This window comes from Erythrolamprus reginae, unplaced genomic scaffold (assembly GCF_031021105.1).
Source record: "Erythrolamprus reginae isolate rEryReg1 unplaced genomic scaffold, rEryReg1.hap1 H_47, whole genome shotgun sequence".
NCBI lineage: Eukaryota > Metazoa > Chordata > Lepidosauria > Squamata > Dipsadidae > Erythrolamprus > Erythrolamprus reginae.
This window is the reverse complement of record NW_027248503.1, coordinates 201,524-229,081: the sequence shown is the minus strand read 5'-3', so window position 1 is coordinate 229,081 and position 27,558 is coordinate 201,524. Positions and strand designations below refer to the sequence as shown.

Here is a 27,558-nt window from a genome sequence, read left to right as displayed (position 1 = left end):
TAAATTAATTTCAATTTATTTCATGTCATCAGGAGAGAAAGCAAATCTGAAACTGACATTGGTTGATACTGGTCCCGTGCTAAGCAAACAACATTAAATCATGTCGAACAGACATAATGTTTACAAGTCAAAACAGATCCTTTGGTACCCAGAACAATCTTGCAAAGTGTTTGATAACTATTTCCGAATGCTACTCATAGGTAGAACCCCACTAATTAGAATTTGGTTTCTATATAATTTAAGGGCAAGATACGAATTGAAATAGGGCTAAATTATTTCAGTGAAGTAGCTGCTTTAGTGAGAAAGTAGCTGCTTTAATGAGACAAGCAGCTACTTTGACACAAGCAGCTGTTTAATAAGTGGCTGCTTTAATAAGAAAGTAGCTGCTTTAATGAAGCAAGCAACTGCTTTAATGAGACAAGAAGCTGCTTTAATAAGAAAGCAGCTGCTTTAATGAGGCAAGCAGTTTTAATGAGGCAACTGCTTTAATGAGACAAGCAGCTACTTTAATGAGACAAGCAGCTACTTTAAAGAGACAAGCTGCTGCCTTAATGACACAAACAGATGCTTGAATGAGACAAATGACTGCTTTAATGAGGCAAGAAGCTGCTTTAATAAGAAAGCAGCTGCTTTAATGAGGCAACTGCTTTAATGAGACAAGCAGCTACTTTAAAGAGACAAGCTGCTGCCTTAATGACACAAGCAGATGCTTGAATGAGACAAATGACTGTTTTAATGAGACAAGCAGCTGCTTCAATGAGAAAGTAGCTGCTTTAATGAAACAAGCAGCAGCTTTAATGAGACAGATTAATGAGATTCCATAGATGCAGTCTCAAAATAAATGATTCATGAAAGATTATGTGAAAGCTGGAACAAGAGGCACAGCTCCCTTACCCGAGAACAGTTTTGTGCTTCTGGCATCTCTAATTTATCAATGGCTATTACAGCAGTTTCGTGAATAAATAATTTACATAGGAAGGCTTCTTTGCAGAGTAAGCTTAAGCAAGGGTTAAGGCAAGGAGGTATTTGTAAACTTTTATTTTTCCCATGGATAGCAATTAGACCTTCGCAGCAGTTTGGATTCAGTTCCCAGAAAGCCGAGGCGCATACAAAACCAGCATGCTTGAATGTTGGGAAAAGATGTAGTTACTTTAATGAGTAGCCAGTAAATGCACCCCTGACATGCCAACGTATTTTCCTGGAACTGAACCTATAATATTGGTTAGAACGTAAATATTGGGGATGTCATATTGCTTTGCCACTTCCCAGGGAAAATTAAGAAATTCAGCAGCCTTCAACATGTTTTAAATGTTGTGATTTTGTATGGGCAGCCATTGCCGATGGTGTGCGTTGTGCCAACAGAAATCATTCATTTATTTTGCATGCAAACCACTTAAGGCTTCATGTTTATATCTTTTCTCTCAACTTTAAGGAGACAAGCGGCTGCTTTAATGAGACAAGCAGCTGCTTTAATGAGACAAGCGGCTGCTTTAATGAGACAAGCGGCTGCTTTAATGAGACAAGCGGCTGCTTTAATGAGACAAGCGGCAGCTTTAATGAGGCAAGCGGCTGCTTTAATGAGACAATTGGCTGCTTTAATGAGACAATTGGCTGCTTTAATGAGACAAGCGGCTGCTTTAATGAGACAAGCGGCTGCTTTAATGAGACACTCCCATTCCAGAGAAGATAATGACAACTGGCAATTGGATGTAATGTTTACCAAGCTGGTTGTCTGTCCAGAGACGACAAGAGAGTGGGTAGCATAGCTGGGATGACAAATCCAGACCAATATCATGATGAGCAACTGTTAAAATCTGGACAGCAACCATGCCCAGAAAAGAAACATTGTTCCAACAAAAGGTAGCGCCCATTTTGATAAAAGGGAGACAAGAATCTGAGGTAATTTCTCTCCCCATATCCTGTACACAAGTTAAAACAATTAATCAGTGGAACTGCTTGCCTCCAGAAGTTGTGAATGCTCCAACACTGGAGGTTTTAAAGAAGATGTTGGATAACCATCTGTCCGAAGTAATGTAGGGTTTCCTGCCTAAGCAGGGGGTTGGACTAGAAGACCTCCAAGGTCCCTTCCAACTCTGTTGTTGTTGTTATTATTATTATTAAGTAAGGGAGTGAATAATTATCTCTTTATTCATTTCAAGGGGACAATGGTAGGAGAAGGCCCTGAGTTGATTCACTTTTGATTATTTTTTTCTATTTAAAAAGCGAAACATTCTAAGGTGGAAATAACATGTTGGGATCATCTAAGGCTGGGTGCCTCCTTCTTTCCCGTTGCATTTTTCCAGGTCAGAATCCATATCTACGTTGGGCAGCGGTCCATCTCGAAGGCCCTTCCCTCTTCGTAGAGCCTTCAGGCATTTATCCAGCCTTTTCACAAACTTCTCCACGTCTTCGGCCTTCATCCCAATGGCCGAGGCGGCATTCAGGTAGGAGCAAGGATACTGCTCCGCGTGGGCCATAAAACCTTTGAAGGTGTAGCCACTCACGGTTTGCAGAGTGTTAGGAGACACCACCCTGCAGGGAGAGGAAAACGGGAGTCAAAACGGGGGTTTTCTGCCACCGCTGGACTTGGAGGGGTCCATTTTGGAAACCAAAGGGCATCCAGTCCACCGCCGTCTTCTTTGGAGGTGCCCAAGTCTTGCTTCTGAGTGAAATTTCAGTGGTTAAGTTGTGTACAGGTGGTTATTGCCTTATGACTGTAGGGGGAGGCCCATTTTCGGCCTCCCCAGCCTCTGGCAGCACACTGCCGGCCAAAAAAGGGCCCCACAGAGGCCCCTCTTGGCCAGCAGAGGCACCACAGGCCGGTCCTTTGATATTTCCAGGCTGGGTTTGACACCCCTGATCTACTGTGTCTATCTATCTGTCTATCTATTGTGTCTATCTGTGTATCTATCATCTATCTTTCTAACTATCTTTCTATCTAATCTATCTATATCTATCATGTCTGTCTGTCTAATCTATCAATCATCTATTGTGTTTGTCTGTCTGTCTGTCTATTATCTATCATGTCTGTCTATCTGCCTGTCTATCTAACCTAGCAATCATATATGGTGTCTGTCTAATCTATCAACCATCTTATCATTCTGTCTAACCTATCCATGATCTATTGTCTTTCTGTTTATCACCTATCATATCTTTGTGTCTGTCTATCTATCAATCATGTGTCATCTCCCTCTATCAACCATCTATCATGTTTCAATCATCTATTGTGTGTGTGTGTGTGTGTTTGTCTGTCTGTCTGTCTGTCTATCTATCTATCTTTCTAAATATAATAACTCATGATTAACAGAGGGATTTGAAGATTGGTGTAATGTTTAGCTTCACCTTTTGACTGTTCTTTCTTCTCATATATTTCTGTCTGTCTGTCTGTCTGTCTGTCTGTCTGTCTGTCTGTCTGTCTGTCTGTCTGTCTATCTATAAATAAATATTGGAAAGATTAAAACAGCCAAATTTAAAGAAAAAATTCAAGGGCCACCATAGTTAAAAGGCCCCAGATGTTCACAAGGGGCCTCCTCCTGGTGCAACCCATTCTATGAACCGGGATAATTCCTGAATCGAAATATAATATAAACAGACCCACCTTGCTCCAGAAACTTGTCTGGTGAAAAGCATGGATCCAAGCTGTGTGACAGCTTCCGGGTTTTCTTTGTCAAGTTCTCTCAGTGACATGGCTGAAAATACACAAAAACAAAACAAAAAAACCACACACTGGTGTGTAGCAACAACTCCTTTATGCATATCATTCCACTGAAGCCAAGCTTACCTAGAGAGATAGGATTGTGCGGTGTATCCAGCAATCTTTCGTCGTAGCTTGCGGCCAATTTTTTCACCTCCGTTGAAAGGTAAGAAAACATTTCCTAAAGGAAGAAAGGAAAGAAAGAAAGAGGGAGAAAGAAAGAAGGAAAGGAAGGAAGGAGAGAAAAAGAAAGAGGGAGGGATAAAGAAAGAAAGGAAGGAAGGAGAGAAAGAGGGAGGGAGAAAGAGAGAAAGAAAGGAAGGAAGGAGAGAAAAAGAAAGAGGAAGAGAGAAAGAAAGGAAGGAAGGAAGGAAGGAAGGAGAGAAAAAGAAAGAGGGAGGGATAAAGAAAGAAAGAAAGGAAAGAGAGAAAGAGGGAGGGAGAAAGAGAGAAAGAAAGGAAGGAAGGAGAGAAAAAGAAAGAGGGAGGGGGAAAGAGAGAAAGACAGGAAGGGAGGAGAGAAAAAGAAAGAGGGAGGGAGAAAGAGAGAAAGAAAGACAGGAGAAAGGAAGGAAGAAGAGAAAAAGAAAGAGGGAGGGATAAAGAAAAAAAGAAAGAAAGGAAAGAGAGAAAGAGGGAGGGAGAAAGAGAGAAAGAAAGGGAGGAGAGAAAAAGAAAGAGGGAGGGAGAAAGAGAGAAAGACAGGAAGAAATGAAGGAAGGAGAGAAAAAGAAAGAGGGAGGGAGAAAGAAAGAACGAAAGGAAAGAGAGAAAGAGGGAGGGAGAAAGAGAGAAAGAAAGGAAGGGAGGAGAGAAAAAGAAAGAGGGAGGGAGAAAGAGAGAAAGACAGGAAGGGAGGAGGAAAAAAGAAAGAGGGAGGGAGAAAGAGAGAAAGACAGGAAGAAATGAAGGAAGGAGAGAAAAAGAAAGAGGGAGGGATAAAGAAAGAAAGAAAGGAAAGAGAGAAAGAGGGAGGGAGAAAGAGAAAGACAGGAAGGGAGGAGAGAAAAAGAAAGAGGGAGGGAGAAAGAGAGAAAGACAGGAAGAAAGGAAGGAAGGAGAGAGAAAGAAAGAGGGAGGAAGAGAGAAAGAAAGTAAGAAAGGAGAGAAAAATAAAGAGGGAAGGAGAAAGAGAGAAAGAGAGAAAGAAAGAAAGAAAGAAAGAAAGAAAGAAAGGGAAGTTGTGGGTTTTTAAGCCATTTCCTTGTGAAACAGTAGCCCTGACTTTGCCAGTTTTTCTCAGCCCAATAAAAGAATGGGAAAAAATGGAACAAACAGCCCTTACTCATTAACTCCCCTCCCCTCTTATAAAGAGCTCCTAGATCTTACAAACAGCTAGCTAAGCAATTTGCTGTACAATAAATTAATGGCCCTTTATATACCAAGTTCTATTTTGCCGGGAATTTATGACGACGCCAAGGAAAAAGTTTTAAACGTTAAAAACTGCAACTGAATTGCATTGATTTTTTTTTTTTTACGTTTGCCTATCACATATTTAAGCCAGGCACAATGGAATATTACCACGCTGGAGAAATATTAAACAATATTATTTATTGCCTACTAAAGAGTTGTCGGCTACATTTCTGCAGGAGCGAGTTGGTACAAAAAATGAAAATAAAAGACCTTCCACCATTCTTGTAGCCTGTCTTTGGGCCCGTTCAAGATATTGACAAAATTGAACGGGTCCAAAGACGGGCTACAAGAATGGTGGAAGGTCTTAAGCATAAAACGTATCAGGAAAGACTTCATGAACTCAATCTGTATAGTCTGGAGGACAGAAGGAAAAGGGGGGACATGATCGAAACACTTAAATATGTTAAAGGGTTAAATAAGGTTCAGGAGGGAAGTGTTTTTAATAGGAAAGTGAACACAAGAACAAGGGACACAATCTGAAGTTAGTTGGGGGAAAGATCAAAGGCAACATGAGAAAATATTATTTTACTGAAAGAGTAGTAGATCCTTGGAACAAACTTTCAGCAGACGTGGTTGGTAAATCCACAGTAACTGAATGTAAACATGCCTGGGATAAACATAGATCCATTGTAAGATAAAGATAAGATATAAGGGCAGACTAGATGGACCATGAGGTCTTCTTCTGCCGTCAGTCTTCTATGTTTCTATGTTTCTAAACAGCGAAGTTGTAAATTAAGCAAGTCCAACGAGGAAGCCTGAACCCAAAGCGAGCTGTTATTTCTTTTAGCTTCCAAGATCTGAGATCGAACTACAGGCTGTTGTGGGTGTTCCCTGTCAGCCTTTGGAAATGTCAGATTCAGAGGAGGAGGAAGACATAGAAGCTGTAATTTACCCTGATTTAAGAGAAGTGGAGGCGGCTAGAAGTGGAGGAGGCTTAGTAAAAAATCCATCGGACGTTAGCATGGATAGCAATGCTTCTTCAGACAATTGGGGAGTAGAGAATAGCTCTTGGTTGAGTGCCAAATTTAGGAAGTCAGAGAAAAGATGAGCTTTCAGAAAAGAGGTTTTGAATCTGCTAATTCAGAATGTATAAATTAATTAATACATAACATCTGGAATTGGCCGGAAATGAAGGATGCTTTTCTGCAAAGTGAAAAAGGCAAGATGGATGCTTCTGCCATTTCTCTGGGGAAGTGAGTTTTAATATTGCACAATAAATTTTTTTGAAATTAGCTTGAACCTGACTCAGAGATAAGGAGATGTTAGAAGCCGACCGCCGGCTCATTAGAAAGAATTTATGGCTTCGTAGTTTAGCCTGTGAGATTGGAATGCACTTGCACGCCGTAGGTGTACATTGACGAGTTCCAGTGTGGAAGAAAATAAATAAAGGTTATTTTTGAAAATGCAAGCCTGTACAGAGAGTATTTTTGGAGTAGCCCAGCCATGGGCAATCCTTGATTTATGACCACAGTGGAACCCAAAAGTTATGGAAGAAAGTAAAATAAAGAGTGTTGTTTTGAAAATTACCAGCCTGTAAAGATCGGATTCTTGGAGTAGCCAGTCAGACCAGAACAACGTGAAGTGAAAAATGGAGTAAAACATAGAAACATAGAAGATGGACGACAGAAAAAGAACTCATGGTCCATATAGTCTACCCTTATACTATTTCCTGTATTTTATCTTAGCATGGATCTATGTTTATCTCAGGAATATTTCAATTCAATTACTGTGGATTTACCAACCATGTCTGCTGGAAGTTTGTTCTGAGCATCTACTAATGTTTCAGTAAAATAATATTTTCTAATCTTTCCCCCAACTAACCTCAGATTGTGCCCCCTTGTTCTTGTGTTCACTTTCCTATTAAAAACACTTCACTCCTAAACTTTATTTAACCATTTAACATATTTAAAGGTTTTGATTGTGTCCCCCCTTTCCCTACCGTCCTCCAATACAGGTTGAGTTCATGAAGTCTTTCCTGATATGTTTTATGCTTAAGACCTTCCACCATTTTTGTAGCCCGTCTTTGGACCCGTTCAATTTTATCAATATCTTTTTGTAGGTGAGGTCTCCAGACCTGAACACAGTATTCCAAAACAGGGCCAAAACCTCACTTAACACATTTCTTGCTTTGCAACATAAACTTTTCGGGCTACATTTCTGTCGTTAAGTTGAGGTCTGCACTGATGCGAGGTTTAGAAAAGGGGAAAAAAATCACTGCCTTAGTGGAGGAAAAAAAAAAAGAAATAATAAAAGTTTTTCCTCCCTGTAGGTATAGAGGAACCAAAATAGAAGCGGCACTATAAATAGCTTTTTCCGGAGAACATCGTAGCTTTGGCTTAGCTTTTAAAGAACATAAGGTAATAAACCACCAGCATTAAATTTTATCACTCTGGAGCAGGCAAAAATATACTCTGGAAAGGAAGGTTATTATTACATCTTATTCCTTCCGCATACTGAATAGCTAAGAAGAGATTTGCGACATTTTCAAGAACTGGATTTACCGAGCAAAAAGTACTTGGTTAGATCCAGGGGGCGTCCAAACTTGGCAAGTTTAAAGACCAGAAGAACAGAGTTGGAAAAGGGACTTTGGAGGTCATCTAATCCAACCCCCTGCTTGGGCAGGAAACCCTACACGACTTCAGACAAATGGTTACCCAACATCTTAAAAATTCCCAGTGTTCGAGCACACACCACAAGTTCTGAAGAATGACTCTTTTCCGATCACTAATTGTTCTTACTGCCAGGAAATTTCTTCAATTAATTAATTCCCGGTTGCTTCTCTCCTTGGTTAGTTTCCCTCCTCTGAATCGGAATAGAGTTGGAAGGGACTTTGAAGGTCTTCTAGTCCAACCCCCTGCTTAGGCAGGAAACCCTTCACTACTTCAGATAGATGGTTATTCAACATCTTCTTTAAAACTTCCAGTATTATTTATTTATTTATTTGTTTGTTTGTTTGTTTGTTTGTTTGATTTTTATGCCGCCCTTCTCCTTAGACTCAGGGCGGCTTGCAACATGTTAGCAATAGCACTTTTTTAACAGAGCTAGGCTATTGCCCCCACAATCCGGGTCCTCATTTTACCCACCTCGGAAGGATGGAAGGCTGAGTCAACCTTGAGCCGGTGATGAGATTTGAACCGCTGACCTTCAGATCTACAAGTCAGCTTCAGTGGCCTGCAGTACAGCACTCTACCTGCTGGGCCACCCTGGCTTTTTTGGGGCACCCATGACTTCTGGTGGCAAGCTGTTCCACTGATTAATTGTTCTGTCAGGAAATTTGTCCTTAATTTAAGTTGCTCCTTTCCTTGTTTAGTTTCCACCCATTGCTTCTTGTTTCATTCATTCATTCATTCATTCATTCATTCATTCATTCATTCATTTATTTATTGGATTTGTATGCCGCCCCTCTCCGGAGACTCGGGGCGGCCAACAGCAACAATAAAGCTGTGTACAATAGTAGTCTGATGTTAGAAACAATTAAAAACCCATTAATATAAAAAAACCCAAACATACATACATACCGGTACATACCATGCATAGAATTGTAAAGGCCTAGGGGGAAGAGGGTCTCAATTCCCCCATGCCTGACGGCAGAGGTGGGTTTTAAGCAGCTTACGAAAGGCAAGGAGGGTGGGGGCAATTCTAATCTCTGGGAGGAGTTGGTTCCAGAGGGCCGGGGCCGCCACAGAGAAGGCTCTTCCCCTGGGTCCCGCCAAGCGCCATTGTTTAGTTTTAATCTCAGGCACTTTGGAGAATCTTTGTGGCAACCCCTGAAATATTGGAAGACTGCTATCATGTCTCCCCTGGTCCTTCTTTTCATTAAACTAGACATACCTAATTTCTTTGTTATGTTTTATCCTCTTGTCTCCTGGGACTAAGGCTTTGTTTTAATTTTAAAAAGCCAAAGATGAAACCTAGTCTGCCCCAACAGACAAGTTCTGTTCTATGTCTGATCCCTGCTTGTAAGGGACAAATCTCAAGACCCATTGACGCAGAAAAGCTACCTTCCTTTCCCGAAGAAGTTGCCGGTATCCCTTGGTCCCCAAACTCAGCAACGTAATCAGCACGTCCAAAGAAGGAGACGCCGAAGCTCTACCTAGAGAGACACAGACAAAAAACCAGAAAGCGAATCTGTGATGAATGGGGCACAGCACAGAAGCAACACAGGCAACTTGGCAGTTCAAACCAGTGATGGCCTGCTACCGGAACGGTAAAGTATAGGTAAAAGGTAAACCTCAGATCGTGCAGAATGCAGCTGCAAGAGCTATCATGGGCTTTCCTAAAAATGCACATGTCACACCAACACTCCGCAGTCTGCATTGGTTGCCGATCAGTTTCCGGTCACAATTCAAAGTGTTGGTTATGACCTATAAAGCCCTTCATGGCACCGGACCAGGGTATCTACGAGACCGCCTTCTGCTGCACGAATCCCAGCGACCGGTTAGGTCCCGCAGAGTGGGCCTTCTCCAGGTCCCGTCAACAAAACAATGTCGTTTGGCGGGGCCCAGGGGAAGAGCCTTCTCTGTGGTGGACCCGACTCTCTGGAATCAACTCCCCCCAGAGATTAGAATTGCCCCCACCCTCCTTGCCTTTCGTAAGCTCCTTAAAACCCACCTCTGTCATCAGTCATGGGGGAATTGAGATATTTTTTCCCCCTAAGCCTTTATAACTTATGCATGGTATGTTTGTTTGTATGGATGTTTAGTTTTATTATAAGGGTTTTTTAGTTGTTTTTAGTATTGGATTTGCATGATGTTTTTTATTACTGTTGTTAGCCGCCCCGAGTCTGCGGAGAGGGGCGGCATACAAATCCAATCAATCAATCAATCAATTGCAATGTTTCGGTAGCAATTTTTGGGATGCATGTGCAGCTGCGCGCCCCGAAGCGACCAGATTTCACTTCTGCGCATGCACAGCAAGCGAAACCTTGTGTGAAGATGCTCGCGCGAGCGAGATTTGGGTAATTTTCTGCGCATGCACGGAAGCAAAAACATCAGTGAAAATCACCAAAATCTCGCTCGCGTGAGCATCTTCACGTGAGATTTCGCTGGTTGCGCATGCACAGAAGCAAAATCTCACAATCAGATTTCACTTCTGCACATGCGCAGCAAGTGAAACCTTGTGTGAAGATGCTCACGCGAGCGAGATTTGGGTAATTTTCTGCGCATGCGCGGAAGCAAAAATATCAGTGAAAATCACCAAAATCTCACTCGCGTGAGCATCTTCACATGAGATTTCGCTGGTTGCGCATGCACAGAAGCAAAATCTCACGATCAGATTTCACTTCTGCACATGCGCAGCAAGCGAAACCTTGTGTGAAGATGCTCGCGTGAGCGAGATTTGGGTAATTTTCTGTGCATGCACGGAAGCAAAAATATCAGTGAAAATCACCAAAATCTCGCTCGCGTGAGCATCTTCACATGAGATTTCGCTGGTTGCGCATGCACAGAAGCAAAATCTCACGATCAGATTTCACTTCTGCACATGCGCAGCAAGCGAAACCTTGTGTGAAGATGTTCGCGCGAGCGAGATTTGGGTAATTTTCTGTGCATGCACGGAAGCAAAAATATCAGTGAAAATCACCAAAATCTCACTCGCGTGAGCATCTTCACATGAGATTTCGCTGGTTGCGCATGCACAGAAGCAAAATCTCACGATCAGATTTCACTTCTGCACATGCGCAGCAAGCGAAACCTTGTGTGAAGATGCTCGCGTGAGCGAGATTTGGGTAATTTTCTGTGCATGCACGGAAGCAAAAATATCAGTGAAAATCACCAAAATCTCGCTCGCGTGAGCATCTTCACATGAGATTTCGCTGGTTGCGCATGCACAGAAGCAAAATCTCACGATCAGATTTCACTTCTGCACATGCGCAGCAAGCGAAACCTTGTGTGAAGATGTTCGCGCGAGCGAGATTTGGGTAATTTTCTGTGCATGCGCGGAAGCAAAAATATCAGTGAAAATCACCAAAATCTCACTCGCGTGAGCATCTTCACATGAGATTTCGCTGGTTGCGCATGCACAGAAGCAAAATCTCACGATCAGATTTCACTTCTGCACATGCGCAGCAAGCGAAACCTTGTGTGAAGATGCTCGCGTGAGCGAGATTTGGGTAATTTTCTGTGCATGCACGGAAGCAAAAATATCAGTGAAAATCACCAAAATCTCGCTCGCGTGAGCATCTTCACATGAGATTTCGCTGGTTGCGCATGCACAGAAGCAAAATCTCACGATCAGATTTCACTTCTGCACATGTGCAGCAAGCGAAACCTTGTGTGAAGATGCTCGCGCGAGCGAGATTTGGGTAATTTTCTGTGCATGCACGGAAGCAAAAATATCAGTGAAAATCACCAAAATCTCGCTCGCGTGAGCATCTTCACATGAGATTTCGCTGGTTGCGCATGCACTGAAGCAAAATCTCACGATCAGATTTCACTTCTGCACATGCGCAGCAAGCGAAACCTTGTGTGAAGATGTTCGCGCGAGCGAGATTTGGGTAATTTTCTGTGCATGCACGGAAGCAAAAATATCAGTGAAAATCACCAAAATCTCGCTCGCGTGAGCATCTTCACATGAGATTTCGCTGGTTGCGCATGCACAGAAGCAAAATCTCACGATCAGATTTCACTTCTGCACATGTGCAGCAAGCGAAACCTTGTGTGAAGATGTTCGCGCGAGCGAGATTTGGGTAATTTTCTGTGCATGCACGGAAGCAAAAATATCAGTGAAAATCACCAAAATCTCGCTCGCGTGAGCATCTTCACATGAGATTTCGTTGGTTGCGCATGCACAGAAGCAAAATCTCACGATCAGATTTCACTTCTGCACATGCGCAGCAAGCGAAACCTTGTGTGAAGATGCTCACGCGAGCGAGATTTGGGTAATTTTCTGTGCATGCGCGGAAGCAAAAATATCAGTGAAAATCACCAAAATCTCGCTCGCGTGAGCATCTTCACATGAGATTTCGCTGGTTGCGCATGCACAGAAGCAAAATCTCACGATCAGATTTCACTTCTGCACATGCACAGAAGCAAAATCTCACGATCAGATTTCACTTCTGCACATGCACAGAAGCAAAATCTCACGATCAGATTTCACTTCTGCACATGCACAGCAAGCGAAACCTTGTGTGAAGATGCTCACGCGAGCGAGATTTGGGGAATTTTCTGCACATGCGCGGAAGCAAAAATATCAGTGAAAATCACCAAAATCTCGCTCGCGTGAGCATCTTCATGTGAGATTTCACTTGCTGCGCATGCACAGAAGCAAAATCTCGCACCGCTGGCTGTGCACGGGCCCACGACGGGCACAGAGGGCACACTGGTAACGCCAAAGACGGCAGGCCTTCGCTGGTTCAAACCACCCCTTTATTGTTCCAAATTTCCCCAAATGCTCCCACGTTTTCTGGTAGAACAAAGTGATCACCCACACCCACACAAACACATACACACCTCAAGCAGCCTTTGGCTGCAAATAGTCCAGCCAATGCTGTGAGCATTGATTCTTTTATATTGTTTTTTATGATTTATTTACTTATTTTAAATGATTTTTTTATTATGATTTTTTTATTCTTGATTCTTTTTTCTACACTGAAAGCATATGCACCAAGGCAAATTACTTGTGTGTCTAAACACACTTGGCCAATAAACAATTCTATTCTATTCTATCCTATCTTATTGTATTCTATTTTATCCTATATTCTATTCTATTTTATTGTATTCTATATTCTATTCTGTTCTGTTCTATTCTGCTTCCTCACAGGAGATTCCTAGAGAGGCCCCACATAGGCTTCTCCCTGCCTTTACTGGCCGTGTTTCCTCCCAGGAGATTCCTAGAGAGGCCCCATTGAGGCTTCTCCCTGCCTTTACTGGCCCTGTTTCCTTCCAGGAGATTCCTAGAGAGGCCCCATTGAGGCTTCTCCCTGCCTTTACTGGCCCTGTTTTCTCCCAGGAGATTCCTAGAGAGGCCCCACAGAGGCTTCTCCCCGCCTTTTCCAGCCCTGTTTCCTCCCAGGAGATTCCTAGAGAGGCCCCACAGAGGCTTCTCCCCGCCTTTTCCAGTTAGAGTTCTGGAGGTTCGGGTTTGTAAGTGGAAAATGGTTCTTGAGAAGAGGCAAAAAAATCTTGAACACCCGGTTCTTATCTATAAAGGTTTGTAAGTAGAGGCATTCTTAGGTAGAGGTACCACTGTATATATATATATATATATATCATTAAAAAAAACCCCAAACCCCAAAACAAAGTACCTGGATACATTTTGCTAATTTCCTGTATGAAGGCGTCATTGAAGCCGGCGATGACAGCACCCCCTACTGGAACCATGAAGTTTTTGTCCAAACTTTGCACAAACGCATCAATCCGGCCTCGTCTGGCACCCTAATAAAGCCAAACCCACACACCCACACACCCACACCCACACACACACACACAAAAACCCAGGAAGGGAAGAACAAAAACAGTTTATTTTTCATCTCGTAAAAGTTGGGTTCACCCAATGCAACGAGTCACAGCAAAACTCACATAGCAACAGAAATTTTGGGCTCAAATTTTGCAGTCATAAGACGGGGAGGAAAAAGGAACTCGCACATATGAAGATGTTGACGACAGGAAAGGGGGAAAGAGGAAGAAAAAGGAAAGAAGGATAGAGACAGATAGAGAATGAGAAAGCAATGACTTCTAACTATTTTTAGTACTTTTAGCACCCAACGCATAGTGCTCAAAAGGATCTAGAAACATAGAAACATAGAAGACTGACGGCAGAAAAATACCCCATGATCCATCTAGTCTGCCCTTATATTATTTTCTGTATTTTATCTTAGGATGGATATATGTTTATCCCAGGCATGTTTCAATTCAGTTACTGTGGATTTATCAACCATGTCTGCTGGAGGTTTGTTCCAAGGATCTACTACTCTTTCAGTAAAACAATATTTTCTCATGTTGCTTTTGATCTTTCCCCCGACTAACTTCAGATTGTGTCCCCTTGTTCTTGTGTTCACTTTCCTATTAAAAACACTTCCCCCTGGACCTTATTTAACCCTTTGACATATTTAAATGTTTCGATCATGTCCCCCCTTTTCCTTCTGTCCTCCAGACTATACAGATTGAGTTCATTAAGTCTTTCCTGATACATTTTATGCTTAAGACCTTCCACCATTCTTGTAGCCCGTGTGCAACAGCTGCCAAAAAAGCCAACACAGTTCTAGGCTGCATCAACAGAGGGATAGAATCAAGATCACGTGAAGTGTTAGTACCACTGTATAAAGCCTCGGTAAGGCCACACTTGGAATCCGGCATTCTGTTTTGGTTGCCACGATGCAAAAAGGATGTTGAGACTCTAGAAAGAGTACAGAGAAGAGCGACAAAGAGGATTAGGGGACCGGAGGCTAAAACATACGAAGAATGGTTGCAGGAACTGGGTATGGCTAGTTTAATGAAAAAAAGGACCAGGGTAGACAGGATAGCAGCCTTCCAGTATCTCAGGGGTTGCCACAAAGAAGAAGGAGACAAGCTATTCTCCAAAGCACCTGAGGGTAGGACAAGAAGCAACGGGTGGCAACTAAATAAGGAGAGAAGTAACTTAGAATTACGTTCTATGGTGGGGTGGCTCACCTTACCTGCTGAATGAGGTGCATGCACTTGGACGACTGAACGCCGTACGCGTTATTGACAATGTGGGGGACGTCGTACTTGGCGCAGATCTCAGCCAGTTCCTCCAACCTGCAAATGTAAAATGGAAAGACTCGGGCGAAAAGGTCGGGACTGAAAAAGGTTCTGTGAATTTTACCATAAAACGTATGGCACACAGGGCTTTTAGAGCAGAGTAGAACAGAACAAAATAGAATAGTAAAGCAGAGGACAGGAGAGGACAGAAAAGAATAGAGTGGAATAAAGAATAGAATAGAACAGAACACAATAAGAACAGAACAGAATAAGAATAGAATAATGGAATGGAGGATTAGAGTGCACTAGAATACAACAGAAAACAATAGAGTAGAATAAAGAATAGAACACAATAAGAATAGAACACAATAGAATAAGAATAGAATAGAAATAGAATAATGGAATGGAGGATTAGAATAGAATAGAGTAGAATATAGAATAGAACAGAATATGAATAGAAGTACAATAATGGAATTGAGGAATAGAATAGAATGGAATAGAATAAGAATAAAATAGAAATAGAATAATGGAATGGAGGAATAAAATGGAATAGAATTGAATAAGAATAAAATAGAAATAGAATAATTGAAGGGAGGAATAGAATAGAATAGAATAGTAGCAATAGAACAGAATAGTAGCAATAAACTGCTATATATTTAGACCCCAAATTGATAGTTGGGTGGCTAAATTCCACCTGGAACCTCCCCTATAGGTAGGTCAAATGTCTAAAACTTACATCAAGCGTCAACACGAATAGTCTTATTAATATCCCTCTCTCATGTAAAACCTCTCCTTGGGTTTGCCAACAACAGGATTGCGAAGAGAGCTCTTGGCAGGTTAGGAAAAATTCTTCCCAGAACCCTTTTTAAACCAACGTTCCTTTGAAAGCCAATTTCCCCTTAACAATTAAAGGATGACATGTTCTCGTTATTCTGTAACGGCAAGCATAATTGAAGCGCTTAGTCACTGGCTCCGCTGTTTTGCACAGAGCCAAAATCACCGACAAAATTAGACGATAATTCAACCTTGAAAAGAGGCCTGGAGGGGTGGGGGCAGGATTCTTATCAAAGGTCTTTTGCTAGGTGCCATTTGCTCTTATTTATAAAACAAAAACAAACACCACCAATTTCTTACTAAAGACACCAAAGCGTGCAGAATGGGGTTTGGATGTAGTTGATGAATATTTTTTTAAAAAAGAGCTGTGCTGAAATGAATAGACTTACTTTAAGACTTAAAGATAAAGAAGATTCGGAATATTATAGAATCTGGGGGAAATTTCATGAATGGATAGAAGTTAAAAATATCTAAAATATATGAATATTTTTTTTTTAAGTAAAAGATTGAAAAAATAGGGGGTAGACACCCAGATGGGGGGAAAAAAGGAAATATTGGCAGCACTAGTTGCTAATGTAACACAAATTTAAGACCGTTCATGTTTTTACATGGGAAAATTATTCTCCTTAGGGAATCAAGTTAAATGTTGGTGTGAGGGCGATATTTTTTTCCTTTTTCTTTTCTTTCCCTTTCTCCCTAAATAATGATGAAGAAACTCCTTAAAGCACATTAATGATATGAAGATTTGGCATATGTATATGGTTGGATATTGGTATTGTGTTCTGTTATTTACGTATGTTTTATCTTAAGGTGGAGAAAAAAAATTTATACCCGAAATTTAAAAGATAGAGTAACAGCCCTACATGGCTTAGGACTAGATTACTTACGGGATCTTCTCCTGCCTCATATATCCCAGTGGCCGGATAGAACCCACAGAGTCCTGTCAGCTAAGCAATGCCGCCTGGCGAGGCCTAGGGGAAGGGCCTTCTCGGTGGTGACTCCAGCCCACTCCCCCCAGAGATTCGCATTGCTCCCACTCTCCTGGCCTTTCGTAAGGCTCTAAAAATGCATCTTTGCCGGCAGGCCTGGGGCCGTTGAGCGATGCCACTCTGCTCTGGCTGACAGTATGAGGGAAGGATCATCATTGGATTTCTATATATGTTTTTTAATTGATGGGGTTTTAAAGATTTTATTGGGTTTCCTTATATTTTGTAATTGTTGTAAAGACTTTGTAATCTGCCCTAAGTTGGCTGGAGAAAGGCGGCCTAGAGATCCAATAAATAAATAAAGAGAGAGGGGGGGGGAGAAAGAGAGAGAGAAAGGAAGAGAGAGAAGAAGAAAGGAAGAGAGAAAGAGAAAGAGGAAGAAAGAGGGAGAAGAAGAAAAAGGAAGAGAGAGAGGGAGAAAGGGAGAAGGAGAAAGAGGAAGAGAGGAAGGAAGAGACAGGAAGAAAGAGGAAGAGGGAGAGAAAGAAAGAGGGAGAAGAAAAAGGAAGAGAGAGAGGGAGAAAGGGAGAGGGAGAAAGAGGAAGAGAGAAAGGAAGAGAGAGGAAGAAAGAGGAAGAGAGAGAGAAAGAGGGAGAAGAAAAAGGAAGAGGGAGAAAGAGGAAGAGAGAAAGGAAGAGAGAGAGGAAGAAAGGAAGAAAGAGGAAGAGAGAGAAAGAGAGAGCGAGAGGGAGAAAGAGAAAGAGAGAAAGAAAATAAGATGAGAGAGAAAAAGGAAGAGAGAGAGAGGGAGAAAGGGAGAGGGAGAAAGGGAGAGGGAGAAAGACGAAGAGAAACAGAGAAAGAAAGAGGAACAAAGAGGAAGACACAAAGAGAAACAGAAAAAGAAACAGGAAGAGAAAGAGAAAGAGGAAAAGAGAGAAAGAGAAAGAAGGCAGAGATAGAGGGAAAGAGGAAGAGAGAAAAACAGAGAGAAAGAGAAAAAGAGAAAGAAAGAGTAAGAAGAAGAGAGATTTAATTATTGCTGATTTAACCCTAATAAAACTTTCTACGGGCAAGTTCTAAGAGCAAGATTTTTCTTCTGTGCTTGCGCAGGAAGCAATATCTCATGAGGGGACGCGCAGGCAGAAGCAAAAAAATCATCAAAATCTCTCTCTGACGGTCATATCCCTTGGCGAGATTTTGCCTCTGCGCATGGGTCCTTAGCAGCGCATGCGCAGAAGCAAAATCTCACTTGGGCTTGCACGGGCACGCGTTGTAGACCCAGAGCGTCATGCACAGCTCCATTTTTGCTACTGCTACGACGGCGTCGACCGTACTGGTAGGGACCCGCTACTGACACACACACACACACACTTCAAACTCCTCATGCCACCCGTTTACCTGGGCATTTACTTACCTGTCGGGTACCCTTGGAGCAAAACAGGACGTGGTCGAATGAACGCAGAGAATCTGATCCGCCCCAAGATCCAGGATTTTAACTTCCAGGGCCCGGAGGTTGGTCCGCAGCTCGTCTCCTTCTAAAAAGTTTTCTATCACCACCGGCTCAAAACCTAACCAAAAAAACGGAAGACGACAACCACACACACAAAAAAAGGATGAACGAATGAATAACAGCGATAAAGTCATAAAGTCCTTGGAGGGGGGTGGCATACAAATCAAATAGGTAAGTAGGTAAGTAAGTAAGTAAGTAAGTAAGTAAGTAAGTAAGTAAGTAAGTAAGTAAGTAAGTAAATAAGTAAGGAAGGAAGGAAGTAAATAAGTAAGTAGGTAAGTAAGTAAGTAAGTAAGTAAGTAAAAAAGTAAGGAAGGAAGTAAATAAGTAAATAGGTAAGTAAGTAAGTAAATAAGTAAGTAGGTGGGTAGGTAAGTAAGTAAGAAAGTAAGTAAATATTTAAATAGGTAAATAGGTAAGTAAGTAAGTAAGTAAGTAAGTAAGTAAGTAAATAAGTAAGTAAGTAAGTAAATAAGGAAGGAAGGAAGTAAATAAGTAAGTAGGTAAAGAAGTAAGTAGGTGGATAGGTAAGTAAGTAAGTAAGTAAGTAAGTAAGTAAGTAAGTAAGTAAGTAAGTAAGTAAGTAAGTAAGTAAGTAAGTAAATAGGTAAATAGGTAAGTAAGTAAGTAAATAAGTAAGTAGGTAAGTAAGTAAGTAACAAAGTAAGTAAGTAAATAACTAAGTAAGTAAGTAAATAAGTAAATAAGTAAATCAGTAAGTAAGTAAGGAAATAAGTAAGTAGGTAAGCAAGTAAGTAAATAAGTAAGTAAATAAGTAAATAAGTAGGTAAGTAAATAAGTAAATAAGTAAATAGTAAGTAAGTAATTAAATAAGTAAGAAAGAAAAAAAAAGAAAGTAAGTAAATAAGTAAGTAAGTAAGTAAGTAAGTAAGTAAATAAATAAATAAATAAATAGTGTGTTGAAATTGCTCACCCCGTGCCCGCTTCCCACCACTCTGGGGAGTCAGGGGCTTTACCTGCGGTCACCATCGATTTGAAGCAGGATTTCTGGTCGATGCGAGGCCAGAGGATGTACCGGGCCTTCGGTCTCCGGTGGCGAAGGGTTAAGAAACACAAAGTGAGGCTCATGCCCGTTGCCATGGGAACCACGAAGCAGCTGCTGGTGGCCTGGACCCCTGCGAGGGAAGGAGAGCTCATATTCATTCGTTCGTTCATTCACTCACTCACTCATTCATTCAATCATTCATGTCAGTATTCCACACTGGGTTGAAACCCAATGATAGAAATACTTTATTTGAACCAGAGTACATGTGGCAGTGGTGGCTGTTCAGATAATAATACAATAATATTGTAAAGGTATTATTTACAGGACATAAAATATCTCCATAATATTACACAGTAATTATAATACAATCCATAATACATCTCTAATTCTCACACAGCAGGTCCATATCATATTATAGAAACATAGAAGTCTGACGGCAGAAAAAGACCTCATGGTCCATCTAGTCTGCCCTTATACTATTTTTTGTATTTTAGCTTAGGATGCATCTATGTTTATCCCAGGCATGTTTAAATTCAGTTACTGTGGATTTACCAACCACGTCTGCTGGAAGTTTGTTCCAAGGATATACTACTCTTTCAATAAAATAATATTTTCTCACGTTGCTTTTGATCTTTCCCCCAACTAACTTCAGATTGTGTCCCTTTGCTCTTGTGTTCACTTTCCTATTAAATTATCTTCCTATTGAATTATCTTCTCTAATTCGCACACACCAGGTCCATATACTATTACACACACAGCAATATAATATATTCTCGTATTCTACAGCAAATACCTTTACAACAGTATATTCTTCACCAGATATTGCTCCGTACTTACCGGCCAGCTTTAAAATATCCAAGACCACCGAATTAGTCAGTTTATTCAAGAGGCTGGAGCCGGCCGCTTTGGGCTGGACCGCGGCGATGTCACCTGACCTTCCGATCCCGTGAATCAACCTGGGAATCAAACAACATTGGTGAAACTAGGGGAGGCGGGAAAAAAAATCCCGGTTTTAAAATTGGGAAGACTTAAAGGAGCGGATTTGGGAAATCTCGGCAACAAAGAAGCAAATTCCTCTTGGGTGAAAATTATAGGTGAAAAGTACAAATAGGTCCCAACAGATTGGAATTTTATTCCATTTTAAAAAAAAATTTATTTAAAGCATTTCTTCTTTTTTAAAAAAGCGTAAATATAAATAACAACAGTAGATTGTAGAAATGACATAATTAAAAACATCACAGTAATTTTACACAGATCGATGTTATGTCATTTCTACAATCTACTGTTGTTATTTATATATATGTTATTTATGTTATACAGTATTTATATTTATATGTGCTATTTCCATATATTATTTATATTTACGTTTCCAATTTTTATATGTTCTTTCACACTATATCACATTGTTTTTATTTCATTTTCCAACCAATTATACAATTTATTCCAAGTTTCATAATATTCAAGGGAGAACTTAAAGCATTTCTATCTCGCTCTTAAAGAGAATCTCTGGTTTGAACTGGGCCAGTGATGGATTCCTTCAGGTTCGGTCAGGTACGCAGAACCAGTAATTTTTTTTGTCAGATATGCAGAACCAGTAGGAAAAAAAATGATTTCCCCCCCTTTTTTTCCCTTCTGGACTCTGGGTATGTTTTTCCTATTGCAGTAAATGAGGTTGGATGTGTACAATTTTTGGAATAGTAGATAATGTATATTTTTCTGTGCCTGAGTGTAATATGTATGTACACATATGGCATGTATATACTGCTAAAAAATAATAAAGGGAACACTCAAATAACACATCCTAGATATGAATGAATGAAAGTTCATTGGTTACTAAGTTACCAATGGCTTTGATTCACTTAACAACTGCGGCAAGAAAAGGCGTCAAATGGGCTGGGAGTTTAGACATTCTACTCCCCCTCCCCACTTGAAAAGAACTCTGTTCCAACTGCCAGTTGACTTATATTAACACGCTCTGATACACATCTACATACATTTTCAAGCTTTAAGTGTCAATGTATCAAACAAAACTCCGGGTAAAACAAACCACCTTTTTACCTGTAATGTCTCCGAGCCACTATTTGGGACGCAACTCTTCCTTCTCGCTCACCCACACCGCAATTGCCCAGGAAATTATTGCTGTCCATAATTGCAAGTTCATGAAGGAAGAGTTCAATTGTGCTTTCATCCCATCCATCTTCGGGACATTTGCCCTTCAGGAAAAAAACAACAACAGCACAATAATAATATCTATCTGTCTGTCTATCATCTATCTATCTATCTATCTATCTATCTATCTATCTATCTACCTACCCATCATCCATCCATCTATCTATCTATCTATCTATCTATCTATCTATCTATCTAATCTATCCATCCATCCATCCATCCATCCATCCATCCATCCAGTATAAAAAAGCCAAATACCACTAAATCATCATGTAAAACCTACAAACTTGAAACTTGGTACATATGTTCTTGGTTTCTAGGTGCTTGCTAAGAAAGGATTTTTTGAAATGACAAACTAGATTTATATTTTTATATTTATCTACCAATTAATTTCAAGCAGTTCCCCCCCCCCTAAATTAACCTAAATTAGCTTAATTTACAAAGGTACATATTCTTTCTCATTCTCTTTAATTTTAAGGCATATTTGTTTATTCACCTTTTTAAATCTTTGTCTTCATCATTGATCCCCCACCCCAATTTATCATGACCAAATGCCCCATGCCCCATAGAAAGCAATACTGATTTCTATAATATTCTTAAACTATCATTATGCTTCTCATATTAATCTTCATTATTTTATTGATATCATTCCAAGTCATTTAATTCTTCAAATCTCAACTTAATAAAATTTCCAAATACACTCAAACCGATCTCGTATATACCACAGTAAACAATCATGGCATTTTTTTTTCCATTTAAACTATTTCCCTTCTCTCTAATTTTTAGATGTCCGCCTTTCAATCTGGTAATTCAGTCAAAAAATTAGCCTATCACCCTCATCAATTTATCCTTCTAATATATAATACCAACCTATATAAATAACATAGTAAAATTTCCAAATGTACGTAAACTAATTTCATTTGTGGCAAATTACAAAAAAAAATTTACTACTTGAGCTATTTCCATTCTCTCTCATTTTAAACATCCACCTTACTATACTAGATATAATATAATTGGATATAAATCCAATCAATCAATCAATCAATCAATCAATCAATAGTAATTAATTGTATTCAATCAAAAATTAGTCTATCAATTTGTCCTTCTAATGTATAATATCAACCAGTATACTGGCTTAAACCATAGTTTAAGCTTGCGAGCTATTTGCCAAGAGGGGCCTAGAAAGCAAAAAGGTGAAAATAAAAATCCAGGCTCTCCTGGTGGCCTCCCATCTAAGAATTGACTGGCCTAGACTAGGAGCTAAATTTATGGACTTCAACTCCCAGAATTCCTGGGTCCAGTGGGGATGGGGTGGAAGTATGGACCTTTCATGACTTATGGACTTCCAATTCCCATAATTCCTGAGCCACCAGGAGTGGGAAAACTACGGCGCTTTTAATGACTTCAAGGGATATGCGGGCTGAGGAATTCTGGGAGTTGAAGTCTATACGTCATAAAAAGCGCCAATTAAAGAAACGCGGCCGCTGGATCCAAGCCCCTTCCTCCCACGGGGGGCGGGCGTGTCTAACCAGCCCGGGGGCGGGGCTCCCTCCGAAACCCCGCCCACCTCTTTCCCAACAGGTCGGGGCGAGCGGCACCTGTTCCAGCAGCGTCCGCACTCGCAGCTCGTGGGCGCGGCGGCCTTGCCAACCCTGCCGCACGTAGGCCGCATTCACCAGCCTCTCGCCGGCCTGGAAATTCTCCGAGTTCATGACAGGCGACGAGCGAGCGGCGGCGGGAGGCGAGGCGGGTGCGCAGGCGCAGTCGACACCTGGCGGGTAACTCCACCCCTCCGGGCGACGCGGCGGTGAAGGCGGCGCGCGCCCCCTGCAGGCTGGGAGGAGGAAGCTCAATTTAGTGGAGTGGGACTGAGATGGGAGACCACCAGGCGATACTCAGGCTGTAAGCCCGATTGGGAAATGAGGAAAAAAAGAAATCCTATGAAAAGGCAGTAGCAAATCAACTAGAGACCAGTGGGTGCCCTTAGAAACAAGGAGCTTGCTTTCCTCTGTCCCTTTTTAAAAAGAAAAAATCCATTTCAAACTGCTTATGTCCCAATAAGCTGACAAGAGGCATGTTTCCGTGCTTTGTGCAAGAGCTGTAGCAGAAGACATTATTAGCCACCTGTCATTTGTCCTTTGTCCCCACTTGAATGCTCTGGGATTGCTTTGGTCCAGGGGTAGGCAAAATTGGCTCTTCTATGACAGCTGGACTTCAACTCCCAGAATTTCTCAGCTAGAAAGATTGGCTCGGGAATTCTGGGAATTGAAGTCCACAAGTCATAGAAGAGCCAACTTTGCCTACCCCTGCCTTGGTGCAAAGTAAATTCACAGCCCATCAGTCCTCCTTCCTTTCCTTAAGCCCAACTCCCAACTGAGGCTATATAGCCTTTTGAAGATCCCGGAGCTCTTTCTTGGGCTGAACATCATGAAGCTATGGAGAAGAAAGCGAAAAAAATAAAATTAGGGGCTTCTCTTTGCCTTTTTGTAAAGCACATAAGCTGCAACCTAATGGGATTATTTACAGGCTGGGTATGCAGTTCTCAGTGGGCTGCATTGTTTGCTTAATACGGACAAAAATATTATACGTTCTATAGTGCGTAGAAAGCCCTGGTGGTGGAATGGTAAGAAGGCAGCGTTGCAGGCTAACTCTGCCCGTTGCCAGCAGTTCAATGTTAACTGGCTCAAGATTGAAGCTCAATCCTACCCAGCTCAAGATTGACTGAGGTAGGTAAAATGAGGACTCAGATTGTTGGTGGCAAAAGGCTGACTCTCTAAACTGCTTAGAGAGGACTGCAAAGCACTGTGAAGTCTAAGTCTAAGTGCTATTGCTATACAGTAACTTCCCCCTACCCAATTGATAAGAACATGAAAATTGATTGGGAGATAGGCATCTTGTTAGTTGATAGGAAAATGCAATATGAACAAATATATAGGATTTCCCCACCACCACCTTGATTCTAACTTGGTATATAGTCCTACTGTCCACCACTAGCTGTATTCTCTTGGAACAAAAAATTAAGGCTAATTAAAAAGTGTTTGGAAGACTTCTGAATTTTAGAAACACAAGAGGGCGCCAATTTATAACATAGAAATTGGTTTCCATTCTACATTGTAAAATGCTATTTCTCCCACTATCAAGTGACGAAATAGAATGTAGAAAATAGAATATTGAATGGAATGGAATTGGATAGAATAAAATATAATAGAAAATAGAGTAGAGTGTAAAGTAGAATATAAAAAATAGTATAGAAGCAGCAGGGCCTGATAATAACCACCCATGTACAAACGAAATGTTAGCCTGAAATGCATCTGAAATTAAATACAAATGTATAAACAGTATGAATCCATATTGGTAATATAAAATTAGTGAAATCTAGTATTTTTATCTCGTTTTTATTTATCAATAGAGCAGGGGTGAAATCCAGCAGATAGCAGACATTTTGAGTAGTCTCTGGAGAACCGGCAAATACCACCTTTATCTGGCCCCAGAAATTGGGGTAGAAATTGGGAGTTTTGCAATATCCTTCCCCTGCCACGCCAAGCCACATCACGTTCACAAAAACGCTGGTTAAAATTTTTTGATTTATTCAGTGTAGCAGTCTCTTATTTAGAAGTGGGAGAAAGCATCTGGCACTAGTATTCGCAAGTATGCTTTTAAACCCATGTTGGCTCCTTGGGCCTTTTAAGAAAATGCAGATGGGCCCAGTTGAAAACACCCTCCCCCCTCGATTTTTTTTTCCCCCAATGACCAAGGCTTTGCAAAATATTTCATCAGAAAATATTCTGCCTCAAAACAAGGCAGGCAGGAAATTCAGGAAGTGTCCCTCCGAGGTTAAAACAATGTCAAGGTTGGCACTATTTCTCAAGAACAAACAGCCCTATTTAATGGCACTCATTTTATTCTGCTTAGCTTGGCATTAAAGCCATAAAAGAATTTATGAAGGACCATCAGAAAGCTGGATTGTGATTGGGTAGACAATTCGCTTTATTTTGTATTTTTATTGTTTATTTACTTTAACCATTAGAAGCAGCAACCAGGGGTTGTTTTTTTTTCAGGATATAAAGAATTGGAAGGGACCTTGGAGGTCTTCTAGTCCAAACCCCCATTCCAGCAGGAGACCCTTACAGGTAGTCTTCAATTTATGGCAATAACTGAGCCCAAACTTTACGTTGCTTAGTGAGTCTTGCCCCATTTTACAACTTTTCTTGCCACGGTTGTTGAGTGAATCATTGCAGTTGTTGAGCTAGTAACACTTATTGTTAAGTGAATCTGATTTGCTCCAATGATGTTTGAATTGTGATCAAATGACCAGAGGGGTGCTGCAACGGTCGTTAAGTGTGGAAATTGGTCATCCCTCACTTTCTTTAGCACCATTGTGACTTTGAACCGGTCACTGTGAACTGTTGTCAGTTGAGGACTACTGTACTTGTATCATTCCAGACAAGTGGCTGTGCCGTCTTTTTTTGAAAATTTCCTGTGATGGGGCACTGGCAGCTTCCACTGGTTACGACCTTGGAGGTCTTCTAACAGCCCCTGCTCAGGCACAAAAGCCCAGACCAAGGTTGGCATGTTATTACGAGTTTGACATTCCTGCCCTAGACCACTTCAGACAAATGGTTGTCCAACATCTTAAAAACTTCCAGTGTTGGAGCATTCACAACTTCTGGAGGCAACATCTGTACGGATTAATTGTTCAAACCATCAGGGAATTTCTTCTTAGTAATTGGGTAATTGTTCTCAGTGTTAGGCAATTCCTCCTAAGTTCTAGGTTGTTTCTCTCGGATTAGAACTGCAGAAAACAAAATGGCTGCCAACCTGCCTCCCATTGAGGACCTGTAGACTGCACGAGTCAAAAAGAGGGCTGTGAAAGTATTTACTGACACTTCACATCCTGGATGTACCATAAATTGTTCAACTCCTACCCTCAAAACGACGCTATAGAGCACTGCACACCAAGACTACTAGATACAAGAACAGTTTTTCCCCAAACGCCACTGCTCTGCTAAACAATTCCCGCACCACTGTCTAACTATTCACTATGGCTGCATTACTATTAGTCTTTTAATCGTTCCTATCGCCCATCTCCTCTCACTTATGAGTGTATGCCTGTAATTTGTTGCTTATATCCTTACAATTTATATTGTTTCCTGATTGCTTGTTTGACCCCTATGACAATCATTAAATGTTGTACCTTCTGATTCTTGACAAATGGTTATTTTCTTTTATAAACAATGAGAGCATCTGCACCAAACACTAATTCCTTGCGTGTCCAATCACACTTGGCCAATAAAGAATTCTATTCTATTCTATTCTATCGTATTCATTTCCACTTCTTGCCCTGCATTCGGGTGCTTTGGAGAATAGGCAGACCCCCTCCTCTCTGTGACATTTTCAATGTTGAGTTACTCAGACTGTTAAGGAAAGAGGAGGGCGTTTGTGCATTTCTTCAAGGATTCCTGAAGGACTTCCTCATTCATAACGATTAAAAATGGTTGCTGGGCTTTCAGATACTTTATATTGAAGGATGTACTAGAAAAGTTACAGGTGGTCCTCGGTTTACAACAGTTCGTATTCAAATTGACAAGGGCACTGAAAAAAGATAACTTATGACCATTTTTGTTACAACATTCACAGCATTCTTATTAATAACGATCAAAATTCAGATGCTTGGCAAATGACTCAGAGTTACATTTTTCCCTGATTTATTCCACTTTTTTCACAAATTCCCTGATAATTCTGATATTTCCCAAACAACCGATTTCCCAGGTTTGCTGGACATCCTGGAAAATATAGACATAAGAGATGTTACTATGTTCATATTGATAATAGTCTTATTCCAAGGTGGAGAGAAATCTCTGATGTTTGACACATAACATACTGGACTTTTTAAACTGTAATTTTAAATTTAAGTAATTTGCCTTTGTGTGGTATTATTATATGTTATGAGCCACCCCGAGTCCTCTGAGAAGGGCGGCATACAAATCTAATTAATAAAGGGAACACTCAAAGAACACATCCTAGATCTGAATGAAATATTCTCACTGAATACAGAGTTGAATGTGGACAACAGCATGTGAAATTGATTGTCAATCAGTGCTGCTTCCTAAGTGGAGTTTGATTTCAGAGAAGTTTGATTTACTTGGAGTTATATTGTGTTAAGCGTTCCCTTTATTTTTGTGAGTAGTGTATATTTGATGTTAAGCATTGCTGTTGTCTTTGTATTATTATAGTTTTATTTCAAGGTGGAGAAAAATAAAACAAAATTATGCCCCCCCCAGAAGCTCCCTTATGGTCGTAAGTCAAGGACTACCTGCATAATGATCTTTGCGTTATACAGGCCA

General features: G+C 40.9%; 1 protein-coding gene across 4 annotated transcripts; it reads right to left on the bottom strand.

The window, feature by feature from the left end:
• LOC139155698 (O-phosphoseryl-tRNA(Sec) selenium transferase-like) lies at positions 1-22,997 on the bottom strand. 4 transcript variants are annotated; one of them, XM_070730939.1, is made up of 11 exons: positions 22,813-22,997; positions 21,104-21,258; positions 19,883-20,001; positions 19,017-19,175; positions 17,944-18,097; positions 14,721-14,823; positions 13,350-13,479; positions 9,109-9,200; positions 3,782-3,875; positions 3,599-3,689; positions 1-2,532 (listed from the first exon to the last, which is right to left on the bottom strand). In XM_070730939.1, the coding sequence occupies exons 1-11, from the start codon at positions 22,924-22,926 to the stop codon at positions 2,262-2,264; spliced, it is 1,482 nt and encodes a 493-aa protein (XP_070587040.1). In that variant the 5' UTR covers positions 22,927-22,997; the 3' UTR covers positions 1-2,261. The 4 variants fall into 4 exon arrangements, with proteins under 4 accessions (XP_070587040.1, XP_070587041.1, XP_070587043.1 ...); XM_070730940.1 differs by having other exon boundaries at positions 22,782-22,978; XM_070730942.1 differs by lacking the exon at positions 22,813-22,997 and adding an exon at positions 22,540-22,558.
• Positions 22,998-27,558: the final 4,561 nt, after the last annotated feature.